Raw genomic sequence first — 15,347 nt, forward strand, 5'->3', positions numbered from 1 at the left:
GAACAGTGTCACCTTGCATGTGAGGGTTTTTCCATCCGTCAAGTCAGACGGACACGTGTTGGCTTTGTCCTGCTCCGCTCAACATTGACGGTGTTGATTAGGAGTCGCAAATAGCAACCGCATATTTCAATGAGTGCACGTTGAATTCCAATATTTATTTCCTGAACCGACTCGTCTCCTCCCCCCGTACCAAGCCAGCGGATGCATTGATATCTCAGTATTGTCCGAGAGGATCTTCCATCTCCCGCTTAATACAGCAAACAAGTTATTTGCTTTGGGTAACTTGTTTCCCCTCCGTCTCAAATAGATGTGCATTTTCTGCACACTCGTCTGTCCGTGGTGACGGCGTTCTAATATGTCAGCGCAGCAAGATCCGCCGAGTAGAAAGGATCTCATCAAAATGTCGCACTTTTAAAGAAGACAAACTGTCACAGCGAAGTAGCCCGTGGCAGAAATTGTTTCCCAGGCGACTAAAAAAAAAAAACGCCGTCTGGTGATGAAGGCCGATCCGATATTTTAGCAGTCGTGACGAATGCGGTTTGAAGGCGAAATGAAATGAAATTCGTCGGAGAGCAAGCTGCTCTTAGATCAGAGGGTCAGCAAACACCACATGGTGGTGAAACAAATGAGTTCATTTTGAATTTGGACGGAAGGGTAATCGGGGCAGCCAGACTGCAGACTCTGAAGGCGGTGCCAGGTCCGCAGTCATCTTAGAGTTTATGAGTTTGTTTTGAAAATGGTTTGTGATCACGAAAGATCAACGAAATCGCAACGAAATCCACACCCCTTTGCGTCACTAGCGTGGCACACCCAGGCAAAAGCCACACCACCATATAAGGTGATCCAACCCTGGGGCCACACCCGTAAAAAAACAGCAATGGGGAGACTTCTTACCGAAAAATTTTGGAAATGACTAAATTATAGATTATCGGCGAAATATCTCCGACAAACTAAACCAGGTAATTTTGCTTGTGAAATCGCGATCCCACTCGAATCCAATCCAAATGGAAAAAACGAACGAATCAAATTTGCTTCACGACGTATTTTTTTTTGGGGGGGGGGCGTAAGGTCACAGTCCCTAGATCTTTCTCTAATGTGAACCACTCAACCAAATACTACCAAGCGTCTTTCTGCTGGCGCTGACACCCCCCGCACCCCCACACCCCACACCCAATCCAGGCCACAACATTTAGCACACGGCGGGTAGTAAAGTAGGGCACGCGACTAAAAACAGAAATGTTTGTCGTCGGTGTCTTCCGCGTTCAGTCTCGGGGCCTGCCGGAGCGGAGAGTGACTGCTGCAACACAAATTGCAGCAGCCAATGTTCCCCCCCCCCAAAAAAAAAAAAGATAAATAATGATCACATTGATCGTTTGCTGTGCGGATGATGGGAACAGCACCCAGGCAAGGCGCAACAAACACATCAATCGTTGTATGAGAAGAGCGGGACCGTGGCAGATCCTCCGTTAGCTTGCAGGATGCAACCGTTAACAAAATGAGCCTATCTCAGTCGTCTTCGGGCTGTAGGCGGGGGACACCCTGAACCGCTTGCCAGCCAATCGCAGGGCACACGCAGACGAACAACCATCCGTGTTCATGCTCACACCTACAGACAATTTTGAGTGTCCGATCAGCCTGTCGTGCATGTTTTTAGAATATGGGAGGAAACCGGAGTACCCGGAGAAAACCCACGCAGGCCCGGGAAGAACATGCAAACTCCACACATGCAGGCTGGAGCCAGAATTGAACCCGGTACCGCTGCACTGTGAGCTTCATGCGCTAACCACTGACCCATATTTAAAAAAAATTTGGATCATGTGGTATGCAATAAACGAGCGATAGAGTGAGGGGGCGGCGAAGCGCGTAAATGGTGTCACGCCCCGGGGGAATTTAGCAGGAAGCAACCTGGCGTCTTTTGGAGCAGAGCCGTATTTTTGGTACGCAAGTGTTGGGTGTGCAGCCTGCCGTTCAACCTCGCGAAGGGGGCAAACGAGGTTGTTCAATGGGAGAAGATCATAAGGGCAGGAATAAAAAATATAAAGCGAAAGCCTCTCAGAAACATGCCGTGCTATCCAAACGGCGAACGGGGGAGAGGGGGGCGGGGGGGGGGGGGGTGGTAAGAAGTGAGATAAAGTGACTGTGATTTCAACCGAATCTTACCTCTGAAGACTGTCGGTTTACATCAGCGCCGCGCAGACCGCATATCGCCTCGCATTTTCCTCATCCAACTGTGGCCCTTTTGCACTTCAAGTCTGTTTCATTCCATTCCGCGCACTCCACTGCTGCGATTGGATTTTATTTTATTTTTTTTCCCGCTCCCGAGCGTCGTCGAAAACGGCGTGCGTAGAGTTCACCCTGCGCGCCGGTGACTACGTCTTTGTTTGGCGACGCCGTCGCTTGCTTTCACAAAAATGATGGGAAAGCTCACCCCAAGGAAATAAAGGGGAATGGAGTTCATCCGTGGAAGTCTCAGCCCCCCCCCCCCCCCCCAAAAATAAGAAGAAGTTGATTAAACCTCGTTAGCTTTGGCTAATCTCCCACCATCGGCTCAAATATAGGTCGGGGTTAATTGTACTGTGCTGAAAAAAAAATATCTATTGACGTCATTGACTAATTTGATTTGACTTTCCATGACATGATATTTTCCTGAAATTCACTTGCACATTTTCGCGACCAATCCAGTTTGTCGCCCCCACAGTCACTTTTCAGTCCTATCCTTGAACATTTGCCCTGAACTCATTCACTCCCAAAGACGTTTTTAAACGTCTTTTCAGACTTGGTCTAGAATTGGCACTTCATTGGTACTGAATGAGTTAATGAAGACATTTAAAACGCAGATCATACTCCTTCCCGCCCACTCTGATCTCGGTTTTTAAGAAAAGCACTCCTGGGAGGCCAGGAGTGAGGGGCACCCGGAAAGGAGAACTCCAGCCGAGGTATGCCGACCACCCGCTTTAGGGTCACAACTCTCATCGCGGTGTGCACTCGCGAGACGCACCCCGAGGGGCCCATGTCGGGCGTCTTCATCAATTCGACGGGTCGCGGACTTAGCCCATTTGCGTGGCCCCTGCTCTTGGTTCTCCGCGGAAGATTTGTGTGCATTTTCACCTCCAAATGCCTTTTCCGCACTTCCCCAGCTCCGGTGACATCCATAATGTCAGAGCTGCCTTTGTACGGCGGCGCACACGTCCCTCCTTACCATAACAGAATACTAATGAGTATACAAGCTTAATGAAATGAGGACAGCCCCGCCTGCACAATCAATATTTTTTTTTTCCCCTCACCTTCTCCACTGCCAGTGTGGCAAAAGTCATTTAGTCGGCACGATGCTCCGTACCGCCTTTCCGCCGAAGCGTTGATTGTTTTGACCCGTGGCTGCTCGCGATTATCGGCGTTGCGAGAGAGTCTCTCGCATTTTTTTGGGGGGGGGGGGGGGCGACTGCGGGAGTGAGAAAAAAAAAAACGGCTCACGCTTGTTCCCTCCCGCCTACTCAGCCGTTCGACTCTTCTTTTGCTTTCGGTGTTCAATCCCGGATTGCGGGTGGACTTTTCTGCTCTATACGGTTGGGCCAGTGAAAAGGATATTCAGGTTACTCTTGAGTCACGCGGCGCGCTTGGTTCATGTCGAAGGACACATTCCGCGTCTTAGCGAGAAATATCCGCACCGCGACGAGGAGGGATTTGACAGTTTATGTGTTAAGTGTGTGTTAGGGAGGCTGCAGTGGCTAGTGGCCATTGCATCCTGGAGTGGCGGCGGGGGGCGGAGCTTGAGAAGGAAAGCCAGGTTTGAATTAGAAAGAGGCTTTGATTTATCACCGCCTGGTGTCACCCGCCTTCAAATGCAGCCTCCAAACGGACACCGCCACCTGAATCGAGACACGGCTACGTCTCAATATTCTTTCTGTGAGCGAATACAAAATGCGCCAGAGTACTACTCATTCCCATTCTGCGATAAATACCGAATTTCTCGACTATAAGTCACATTTTTGGGGTTTTCGTAGTTTGGCCAGGGGTGCGACTTATGTGTGAAAGGATGAACACATTCTATTATTCCACGTGTTGTTTTCACATGCAACCGCAAGAGGGCGCTCTAGACCTGTGTTAATAAATCGCCAATGAGTCCGACGTAGGCGACGTCGACATCTTCTACCTCCGGAGTTGGCCCAGTTGTTTAAAAGTGACACAGAGGATGCCGATTTCATCGGATTTAGTGATTTGGAGTGACACTGATGCTTTGCTAAACGTGTTGGCATGTTCGTTAAGCTACATTTATCGGAATAACTCTTCATGTTACGTGAACATATCGGGCACGATTTCAGTTCGTCGTTTCTGCGTTAGCAGCGCGGCTAACAACCTATTGATTGATATGAATGCAAATGGGCGAAAATGTTACGCGGAAGGGACTGAACACGTCAACTTTGTGTTTTATTCATTAAGGCGTTTGAGCGGTCGACTGGATGTCACCCAGAATATTTCCGAATTTTCATCATCTGGCACAATAGACGACACCAAAAGCCTCCCCCTCACCTTTATGTTAATAGTTCTCGAGAATCAAACCGCGATAGCTATCTTTTAGCAGAACTCCAAACGGAATTGTTAATATTTCCGCTCATTTGATTGGTTTCAAAAGCTGCCCCGCCGTATTAAATTGCGGTTGATCTGCGCCCCTCACATCCGGAGGAATGGGACGCTTTATCTCGTGCGCGTGTAAAACAGGGTGTCACCTTGGGCTCTCAGATCTGTCTGTAAAAGTTTGATTTTTAACCGTGACAGCGCAAAGGAACCGCTGGGCCTCTTCATCTGCTTTCATTTGGATAATTTGACACGTAATCTGGACGTCTGCTTTTTTTTGGGGGGGGGGCGTATGTTGCAACTTGCTGTTGTCTCAACTGTTCTGTTTGCCGTGTGCTTTGATCAGCGTCGAGTGCTACCTGGAACCCCCCCCCCCCCCCCCCCCCTCCGTTTAGAGCTGCTTGTTACTCAAATTAAGTGCAAATACCCGCACTCGAGAGTCCCTCGTCAAATCACTTCAAGGCTTTCGCGGCACCAAATTGTGCTCCGCTGTCGACTTAAAGTCGAAAGTGCCATTTTGGAAAACGCGCTCATCTTTCAAGCTTGATGCGCCGTGTAAATGGATATGACAAAATTTTAATGTCGAGTAGCCAACACTACAAGTGTCTTTGTAAGCAGTAGAGACCAAAACTACGCGCGCACTCGATAAAAGACCAAAAAGCAACATCGTTTGCCATCGTCGATGTCAAAATACCAGCTGAGCGACTCTTAATACAGTTCATGGCAATAATAGTCCGACGGCAACCTCATGCGAGTGACCTGTTGTGCATTTTGGCACCCCCCGCCACCGCGAGACTGTTTATCGAAAGCCTCGCAGGGAATCGAGCTGGCCGGGATCGTGTCATCAAAAATAGCACCAAAGGGATGAACTCGGTCAACCGCTGATGGGTTTGTGAAGTCGTTACAAGCCTGCCTTGACAACTACCGAAAAGAAAGTTTTTACGGGGGGGGTGGGGTGGAATAAATAAATAAGCAAGAGAAGCGCCTTGCTGCTTTACAGCCATGTTGGCTGAAGTTAGAGTGCCCGCCAGTCACTGGAGGATTATATAAAACTTGCCACTCTGTACAAAAGCTGAGCGTAAAAGCTCTCATAATATTGTGACTTGCCGACAAAGTAAAAAAAAAAAAAATGTAGCCCCTTGCCCGATGAGACACTTGGCTCCTTTCAGGGTTGACAGGCTCGACAGCCAGTTGCTGTTGGCGTACGCTGGACCTTCAGCTCTCAAACTGACTTTTTCCAAAAGAGCGTTACCGTATTTTCCACACTATAAGGCGCCTTATAATCCGACGCGCCTTTTTGATGGATCAATATTGTGATTTCCTGGGACGTAGCATTTTAAATATTCCGTAAAGCGCTTTGTGACAGCTGCAGCGATTGTGAAAGCTCTGTATAAATAAAACCGTATTGTGTTGTATTCCCTTTAACGTAGCTCCATCTAGTGCATGTATAATGCAACTGCAGCCACTGTCGTAGCTTCTCTTCAATGCGCCTTATAATGCGGTGCGCCCTATATATGAACACAAATTTAAAATAGCTCATTCATTGAAACTCCGCCTTATACTCCGAAGTGCGGAAAATACGGTATCGTTTTGAGGCGCGTATATGGTGAGACATAAGTTAACATAATGGGTTTATCGTTGCTGCAAAAAAAATTGGGTGTGAATGTTACCCCGTGGATGCCCTTGCATGTTCACAGTAGCACTCTGAAGATTTTTTTACTCTTATTTTAACAGGCTGGAAGGTGTCATTCTGTCCAATTTCTCCATGAAAGGCGCCCCTCACCCCTCCCCTCAACTGTCTTTCTTTGAATTCCGATGCCACGGGCCTTTGAGGTTCTTCGGTCTTAGCGTGCAGTTAGCGCCGACTCTTCAATGACCTTTCTTGCTCGACAATGTTGTCATGTCCAGTGACAGGGCTTTCTTTTCTGACACCACATACATTTTTTTTACTTTTTTTTTGTTTTTTTGTTTTTTTCTCAGCAGACAAGGACTTCTGTCTGACGGTCGGAACGTCCAAAGCGTGTCAAAGCGCCGAGGAGAATATCTCAACTGTCTGCTTGGCCCTTGGTTTGTCACGTAACATAAGAAGTCTCGACTAATCTGAACGCTAAGCTGAGCTAAACCGTCACACGCTTGTCTTTTATTCCCCAGACCTTTCCTCTCTGTCTTTATTAAAAGTCATATTTTGTGCTCTCCGCATGATGTGACATACCCGCAAACAGTCAGCATCGGTGTATTCTCGATAACGCCCAGCCATGGACACGCACAGCCGCAAAACAAACAACAGTTTCCCGTACCTGAGTGCATTCCGACACCATTCCGTCATTGTTCCTTTCCCCATCATCCGTTTTTATAAATGATTAAAGACGGCGCGCTATGTAAAAGCACCGGAGATAATTGAAACACGCTTTAGCTTTCAGAAGCTGTTATTGCTTTGGATTTTAAATGGAGTTAAATTGAACTCGGATAGAAAAGGAAAAGTGCGCACGTCACAATTTTAACAAGGCTCATTCGCTCAACAGTTTCCAGCCAGCCAGCTGGACATTCTCATTCACCGGCGCCCACGTCACTCACCAGCCCAGGCCCCGCCTTTGAAAGCCACAGCTGCTGTGGTGGAATGTGACGATGTGGACAGAAATAATAGAAATAAAACCTCCGCTCAAGTTTTTGCCGTGCACGCTGGGCGGGCACCGGAGAAGTTTTTGTCAAGGACGGAACGCGCTTTTTGCGCTTCACCGGGCGACATGATGCTTATGATTGTTGTATGATTTTGTTTTTATATTATTCTGACTTCAAGATGGCGCCGCGAGAGTGGCTGCCTTTACAGCATCCCCTCTACTTTTTGTTCTTCTACTGTCTTTCCTTTCATAACTTTGCTGCTGTAAATTGGGAATGTTTCCATTGTGAGACCGATAAAAGTAATAAAATCTTATTATGATGATGTAAATTGCCTCAGTTCTCGCTGAGGTATTATTATGACAAACTCCTTTTTCTTGTTGCCAATGAAAAAGTTATCTGAGGTCAACTTGTTAACTCATTCACTCCCAAAGACGTTTTTAAACGTCTTTTCAGACTTGGTCTAGAATTGAATTGGTCACCGGTTTTGAGCAGAGAGATTATTCCTCCCGAATGCCGCGTCTGTTTGGAACCCTCCGTTGAACTCGAAAACCGCCATCACCAACAGACTCGCGGGGTTGAAGATTTTTGTATTTCACAGTGGGTCAGGCCGCCTTATTCTGCCCACACAAAGCAATTGTCTCGTACATGCGGTTCAAAATTGGGAGCAATTCGACAAAAACGACTATAAAGTGGCCATTTAAAAAAAAAAAAGAAAAAATGTTCGACACCCTGTGTCTTTTCAAACGCAGATTTTTGAGACCGTTTTTATGCATTGACTCCGTTTATCTTCCTCTCACCTTTAAAATTTTTTTCTTTTTTTTTTTAGTGCCATGAATCATCGTGGGCAACAGCTGCTCCCCACATAGAGGTCACTCCCCCCCGTCCCCCGCCTCTCTTTCCATTCGACTCGCTCCGGAGGATGCTGGGAATGTGTCGCGGGCGCAGGAAGTTCCTGGCGGCCTCCCTCGCCCTGCTCTTCATCCCGGCACTCACTTGGCTTTACCTGTCGGTCGGCAGCTTTCAAGGTACTTCCTTCCGATCCGTTTTTTTCAAAAGTCGTCTGAAGGAGAACTTGATAAATTTGCGAGTAAACGTCAAGAAAAAAAGTCAAAGAAAAAAAAACCTCCCATGACTAAAATGGTTATTTTTGTGAAGGAGTCAAAATATGGAAAGGAAGTCAGATTTTTTTTTGTGCGTTTTTTTTTGTGGGTTTTTTTTGTGGGTTTTTTTTTTTGCACTATGAATAAATTCCATATTTTGAGGAAGTCGTAAAGCAACACCAAAGTCCAAATGAAATGAAAAGTAGTAACTACGAGAATGTGTGAGGCGGGAAAAAAGTAATCATACCTGGAATAAAGCTGCATTTTTGGGAGTCATAATAGTTATTTGTGAGGAAAGTCATCATTTAAAAATGTTTTGAATATTATGAGACCAGAGTGAAATAGTTTTCACTCAATCGTGCAGTTTTTTTTTCTTCATGGGAGTCATAATAGTTATTTTGTGAGGAAAGTCATAATTAAAAAATATTTTGAATATTATGAGACCAGAGTGAAATAATTGTCACTCAAGCGTTGTGCAGTTTTGGGGTTTTTTTTGTGTTTGTTTTGTTTCAATTTTTGTTTTTTTTTTCTTCTTGAGAGTCATAACAGTTATTTTGTGAGGAAAGTCATAATAAAAAAAAATAGCCTGAATTTTATGAGACCAAAGTGAAATAGTTGTCACTCAAGCATTGTGCAGTTTTTAGTTTTTTTTTGTGTTTGTTTTGTTTCAATTTTTGTTTTTTTTTCTTCTTGGGAGTCATAATAGTTATTTTGTGAGGAAAGTCATAATTAAAAAAAAAATAGCCTGAATTTTGAGACCAAAGTGAAATAGTTGTCACTCAAGCGTTGTGCAGTTTTTTTTTTGTTTTTTTTCTTCATGGGTTTCCTAATAGTTATTTTGTGAAAAATGTAACAATAAATAAAAAAAATTGCCTTAATTTTATCAGACCATCAGGAAATAGTTGTCACTCATTCGTTGTGCAGTCAAACAACAGCATCGCTTGTTCGCCCCCACCCCCCAACCCCCCCCCATACCTCAGGCTTTCCATGCCTTTCGGCATTAGTGTACATTTGTATGGAAATCATTGCTTGAGTCACCAGTATGGTGATTCCTTTTATCGCTCGAGGCTTCTTCCAAACGTTTGCACCTCTCCCATGGTGTCGGGCTATCTATACGATGCACCACACAGAAGTGCTGATGTCAGTGTGGGTAGGCGGTTGGCAAGGAGGGCTAATGTACACCTCGGCAAAATACATCCCCATTCGCTTGTCTTCAAGTCACTCTGGTTACTTGTTCGGAAAAGAGTACGCGGAATTCTCCTTTTTTTTTTTTTTATTGGGGATGTTGTGATTTGCAGGAATGAATATTGATGCCCCCGCACTGCTTTTCACTCCGTAGCAGCGAATTCCATTTATAAAAGAAGACTTCTCTGAAAGGCTGTCGGAGCACTTTTGACATTTTACCAAGTGTTTATCTCACTTGGGCTTTCGAATGGTTCAACCTTACAACAAGCACGCTTGACAGCAACTCCGCATAAAAAATATATGTATATATATATATATACATATATACACCGCTGTATATATACATATATATATATATATATACAGCGGTGCGAAATTTTACAGAATCACACCTCCAAAGCATTGATTTGACGAGGGAAAACGTCTGAATTTCGCCTTCAGCGCCGAAGGAGCTACGGTCGAAATTCATACGATAGTCTGCGATCCAAAGGAAATGTTTCATTGTCATATTCAGTGTTCTGCTGGAAAAGAGGCCGTTATTTTTTCAAATAGTTATCCCTGTCATATTCAGCCTTTTTCGTTTCCGAAAACAACGACCGTATTTTGCGCACTGACGAGCATTAAATTTTCTCAAAAAGCCGACAGCGCCTTATAATCCGATCTGCCTTATATTTACGATTCATATTCCGATTTCTTGGACGTCGTATATTCAATGTTCTGCGAAGCGCTTTGTCGCAGATGTAGCCACGCTGAAAGCTCGTTATAAATAAAACTGTATTGTATTCCCTTTAGCTCCACCAAGTGGACGCGTAGCGCAACCGCAGCCACTATTGTTGCTTCTATTCTAATGCGCCTTATGATGCGGTGCGCCTGACATATGACAAGTTTTAAAATATGCCATTCATCGAAGTATAAAGCGCCTTTTAGTGCGGAAAATACGGTATTCATGCAGCACTTCCATATATAGATACCGTTTTTATTCTATTACATTTTTTAATTATTTTTATTTTTAATACAATCTAATAACACTGGTTAACAAAAATGTAATCAGTGTCCCGAAATATATTCCAATGCTGATTGCCTTTTTTTGGGTGGGGGGCAGTTTTTTTTTTTTAGCTATTTTGATTTTTTTGGGGGCGTTTTTGTTTTTACGTTTGACGGATTATTTCTAGCACAATACAAACCACGCTCTTGGTGTTCGGTGCTCAATTCATTCATTCTTGATTCCAAGAGAGCCTTCAGACTACCTGGTGCTCGGGGCCCCACATGACAATGAAATATGCACCAATGGATGGATGATGGCATCATTTGTTTTTTGTTTTGTTTTTTTTTTCCCCATTTCTTCTTGTGCGAGAAAATTCATTCCGAATGTGGAGAAATGGAATGCCCGACAAAGCTCGAGGCGCTTCGTGATCCACAGTGGGGAAGGGGGACTGCTTGTCGATTGTCGTGAAGCAACGTTTGTGACAGACAGGACACACTTGACATAGCAGACTCGCAGATCGATGTATTTTTATTTTTTTATTTTTTATTTTTTTGTGATGTGGTGAAATCCCCGATAAGCCAATTACAGAACCACAACGCACCACACTGTGAAAAGCTGTTTGCTTTTCATTCTCAAAGAGGCTGCTGTGCTCTCAGTTGGTTGTTTCAAATTTTCACTTTCACGTCCTGCAGGGAAAGATAAAATGGCTGAAAATGACAATGACGACATAGAATTAAAAAAAAAATGTAACTCGGTAGAGTGTGTTTTAATGAACCGCCGAAGCCTGTCCAAAGTTGATTACCTCACGTCGACGACGCAGGCCGAGGCAAGTCCTCCAAAGCCATTTCATGACTGCGCCTCACCGGATTGAAATATCGCAGTGGTGCCATAATTAATAATGATTCAAATGACACCCCCCCCCCCCCCCCGCCCCCGCTCAAGTTTCCCCTTCAACTTGAGAATCCGGGAATATTGCGCCAATCATGCGGTCATTCTAACTAATAATTATTACTTAATAACGAATTAAGTAATTAGTAATTAATAATTAATAAAAGTAATTAATAACAAACTAATTATTCGGTTGAGTTCAAATGTCGTGAGTTGTAAAAAGGGACCTGGCTACGGGTCAGCCCGAGGTAAAGGCGTCAACATGCCAATTAGGACCATTGTGCTCTCAACAGCACGCCACCTACGCTTCTCTCCCTCGCGCACCAACCCCGTGCGCTGTTCCTCTGTCTCACAACATTATTTTTTATCCCCCCCCCCCCAACCCCCCCTTTGTTTCTTTCTTCTCTGTTGTTTATTCGTCTTGCAGAGTTAGAGGGATTGCGACTCCCCGGGGCTTCCTATGTGCTTTTGTCTGGATGAGCGACCGCATCAAGCTCGCAGTTAAAAAGTTGCGCAGATGCAGACAACAATAACGTGCACCTGCCCTGTCCCCCCCCCATGCTAAAAGAAATGAATTTGTGTAAGTAATCCCGATATAATTACACGGCCATGTTGGGCCAAATGCTTTTCCTCTTGGCAGTTGCTGGTTCAGATGCCCACCCCACGCCCCCCCCCCCCCCCAAAAAAAAAGCCCAAAACACTTGTAGAGTTAATCCTTGAGCCGCTCAGTGAGTCGAAGTCTCATTTGTTGACATCTCGCGTCATGATTTCACATTTTGGCAGCGCTCTCCCGTTGACTGAGTGGTTTCGAGACGGCGCCTTTCGCTAAATCGCCGAAGAAACGTCTGTTGCCGCCGTCATCACCAATCCCTCAGAAGCCAGCCCGTCCGTCCTTTTCCTCCTCGCACTCGGGTTTTGTTCCCAACGCCGCGTGGCCCGTCACCGAGACGCTTTTGGAATTCACCCGCCCGTCATTTTCAACATCGCGTGTCGTTATTTGCACGACTACCCCGAAAATAGGTTGTTTTCATGTTTACCGGCGCCGCTGAAAGAATGTGATCAGTGGGGGCGCCAAGTGGGTTTGTCAGACGATCCGCGCTGTTGTGTCGCGTCAAAAGAAGCCTGGGTCCGCCGTTGCCGTTGAGGAGTGAGGCCTCACTCACAAATCATCTTTTGTTCAGGCGTTTGTCTGAGAACACGATCATCAGGCAGCTACGCTCATGAGTAATTAAGTTTAATTAGCACATAGTTAATACAATCTGAAGCCCCGCCCCCCTGTAACCTCCTCTCCCCCTTCCCAAATGCAGTGCTGGAATTTGTTTTTCAAAAAATCATTTCACGCCTCTCGTGTTTAATTCAATTAGTGTTTTCAAAATACGTTGACCTGTTTGATTGTGAGTCCAAAAATATTTAAACGGTCATTTTTAAATGAAGGGCGGCCCGGTAGTCCAGTGGTTAGCACGTCGGCTTCACAGTGCAGAGGTACCGGGTTCGATTCCAGCTCCGGCCTCCCTGTGTGGAGTTTGCATGTTCTCCCCGGGCCTGCGTGGGTTTTCTCCGGGTGCTCCGGTTTCCTCCCACATTCCAAAAACATGCGTGGCAGGCTGATTGAACACTCTAAATTGTCCCTAGGTGTGAGTGTGAGTGCGAATGGTTGTTCGTTTCTGTGTGCCCTGCGATTGGCTGGCAACCGATTCAGGGTGTCCCCCGCCTACTGCCCGGAGACAGCTGGGATGGGCTCCAGCACCCCCCGCGACCCTCGTGAGGATCAAGCGGCTTGGAAGATGAATGAATGAATGAATTTTTAAATGACTTCCCCGAACTCGTTTACATGTACGAGGCCTCTCTTTTCCAGATGAACCATCGTATTACGAGACGATGCAGAGCCAAAGGGAACTTATTTAAGGAGAATGCATTATTTTCTCTTGTCGCTCGGAAGTTAAAAGTGGTGTCGGTCGGTCTTTTACCAAAGGGCCTCGGTCGTTATACGCCGTCGCTGCCATGGCGGGCGGCACTCAGGAAGTTGTTGTATCCCTTCATAATCAAGCAAATTGTGCGCTGGATAGCTCGGGTAATGTTCATGATTATATTTACAAGGCTCATTTCGATGGTAATATCCTTTAAGACGTAACGCCGTGTCGAGAAAACGGCTTCAAACTGACAGAGGAAATAAATGGACGGATGATCATCTGGTTTATATCGAAGGCGAGAACTGGTTGTCGTCGTTTGGCTTTGGAAATAAATCTTTTGTTCCCGTAGTCCTGGAACTTTTCTGACAAATCATGTTTTGTTCACAAGCCTCCGGGACCTACTTTATGCGCCCGGTGTCGACGATTGCGTATGTTACATAAGCCTCCTGAGTGAGATGTTCCGGGCAACTGGTAGGAGGTCTCGGGAATCCTCTGGAGGGGTTATAGCGAACAGCTAGCTTGGCATCCCTCTGGTGGGACGCCAGATGGTGTCCAGGGACCGGGGAGGTCGATGCTTCGTCAGCTTCCCGCAGGACCCCAGAGCGGAATGGAAAATTAAGTATCGGAGGTGTCCCAATTCAGGGGCTAAAATCGTTTTCGGGGCCTCAAAAAGCTGTCAGTCCATATTAAATGGGGAAACCAAGACTTAGACCGATTTTTGCGGGGTTCCTTCCGTTTGCACTCTTTTCAGTTTTTTTTTTGTAGTGCAGAAAGAATCTTTGCAGAGGCTGTATTGTGCAAATGCATCCTGCAAAAACAAAATTTGAAAATGCCCAGAACAGTACTTCCCAATAGACATCGTAATGGCAATATTGAAGTCTCATCTTACCTCTCTTTCTATTTCAGTCGCTTCCAAATACAATCATATCTCGCCTTGTCCTAGTTCTCCCATAATTTAATCACCATGTCGGAAGGTGTAGCGCACTCCGCGGCGCTGCAATTTGACTGGCACAGAACATGACAGTTTCAGGTCCCCCGAAACTTGATTTAAGCGCTGCGTCATCATCGCGATGATATGGGGCTCGCTCATGCTTTGAAAATGATGATAATTCACCAGCGTGGCGTTCACGAAGAATCGCTTGAACTGAACTCCTTTTTTGCGACACTGAAATGACCCCCGACTCATGTCGACTGGCTTATTGATTGAGACGCCAAGAACTTGGAAGCCGGCATGCCTTTCTCAAAGATAAAGATTTCCGAGACAAATTGATTTCATGATTCCACCAAAAAAAAAAAGTAATAATAATTTCTTATTAGGCGGCCCGGTAGTCCAGTGGTTAGCACGTCGGCTTCACAGTGCAGAGGTACCGGGTTCGATTCCAGCTCCGGCTTCCCTGTGTGGAGTTTGCATGTTCTCCCCGGGCCTGCGTGGGTTTTCTCCGGGTGCTCCGGTTTCCTCCCACATCCCAAAAACATGCGTGGCAGGCTGATTGAACACTCTAAATTGTCCCTAGGTGTGAGTGTGAGCGTGGATGGTTGTACGTCTCTGTGTGCCCTGTGATTGGCTGGCAACCGATTCAGGGTGTCCCCCGCCTGCTGCCCGAAGACAGCTGGGATAGGCTCCAGCACCCCCCCGCGACCCTAGTGAGCATCAAGCGGCTCGGAAGAAGATGAAGAAGAAGAAGATGAATTTCTTATTATTGACCCACTGATCCCCTCTAAAAAAAATTGAAGCCAAACTTACATTTCATCCAGTTTTGCTCGAGAAAATCTCATTCCACGGAAGCGAAACATTCTTTGTGATGAATATGTGTCGGCTAAATTGGACAAGAGACGTGAGAACAAAATTCCGCCTTTTGAATAAGTCCACAAGCAGCACAGAACATTTATTCCCTTTTCAAAGCAACGTGTTTTTTTTTTTTTTTTGTACGCGACGGCAAGTAGCCCCCCCCCCCTCCACAGTACATCTATCCATGACTGACTTGCTATCATCCTTCCATTTGTGTGACAACAATGGACCCTTTCACCATGGCCGTTATGAAATTTAATTACAGTCAACACGGGCGTCTTTGATAACGTTAATGAACT

At 45.8% G+C, this 15,347-nt stretch overlaps 1 protein-coding gene across 4 annotated transcripts in view; it reads left to right on the forward strand.

Annotated features, from left to right (window-relative positions):
- The window catches only part of large1 (LARGE xylosyl- and glucuronyltransferase 1), a 107,708-nt gene that overhangs the window by 68,337 nt on the left and 24,024 nt on the right, over positions 1 to 15,347 (forward strand). For all 4 annotated transcript variants that reach the window (XM_052056128.1, XM_052056129.1, XM_052056127.1 and 1 more), the window contains one exon: positions 8,018 to 8,216. In XM_052056128.1, coding sequence (XP_051912088.1) covers positions 8,018 to 8,216 — 199 coding nt within the window. The remainder of the gene's footprint in view (positions 1 to 8,017; positions 8,217 to 15,347) is intronic.

Source organism: Hippocampus zosterae, chromosome 21 (assembly GCF_025434085.1).
Source record: "Hippocampus zosterae strain Florida chromosome 21, ASM2543408v3, whole genome shotgun sequence".
Taxonomy (NCBI): Eukaryota; Metazoa; Chordata; class Actinopteri; order Syngnathiformes; family Syngnathidae; genus Hippocampus; species Hippocampus zosterae.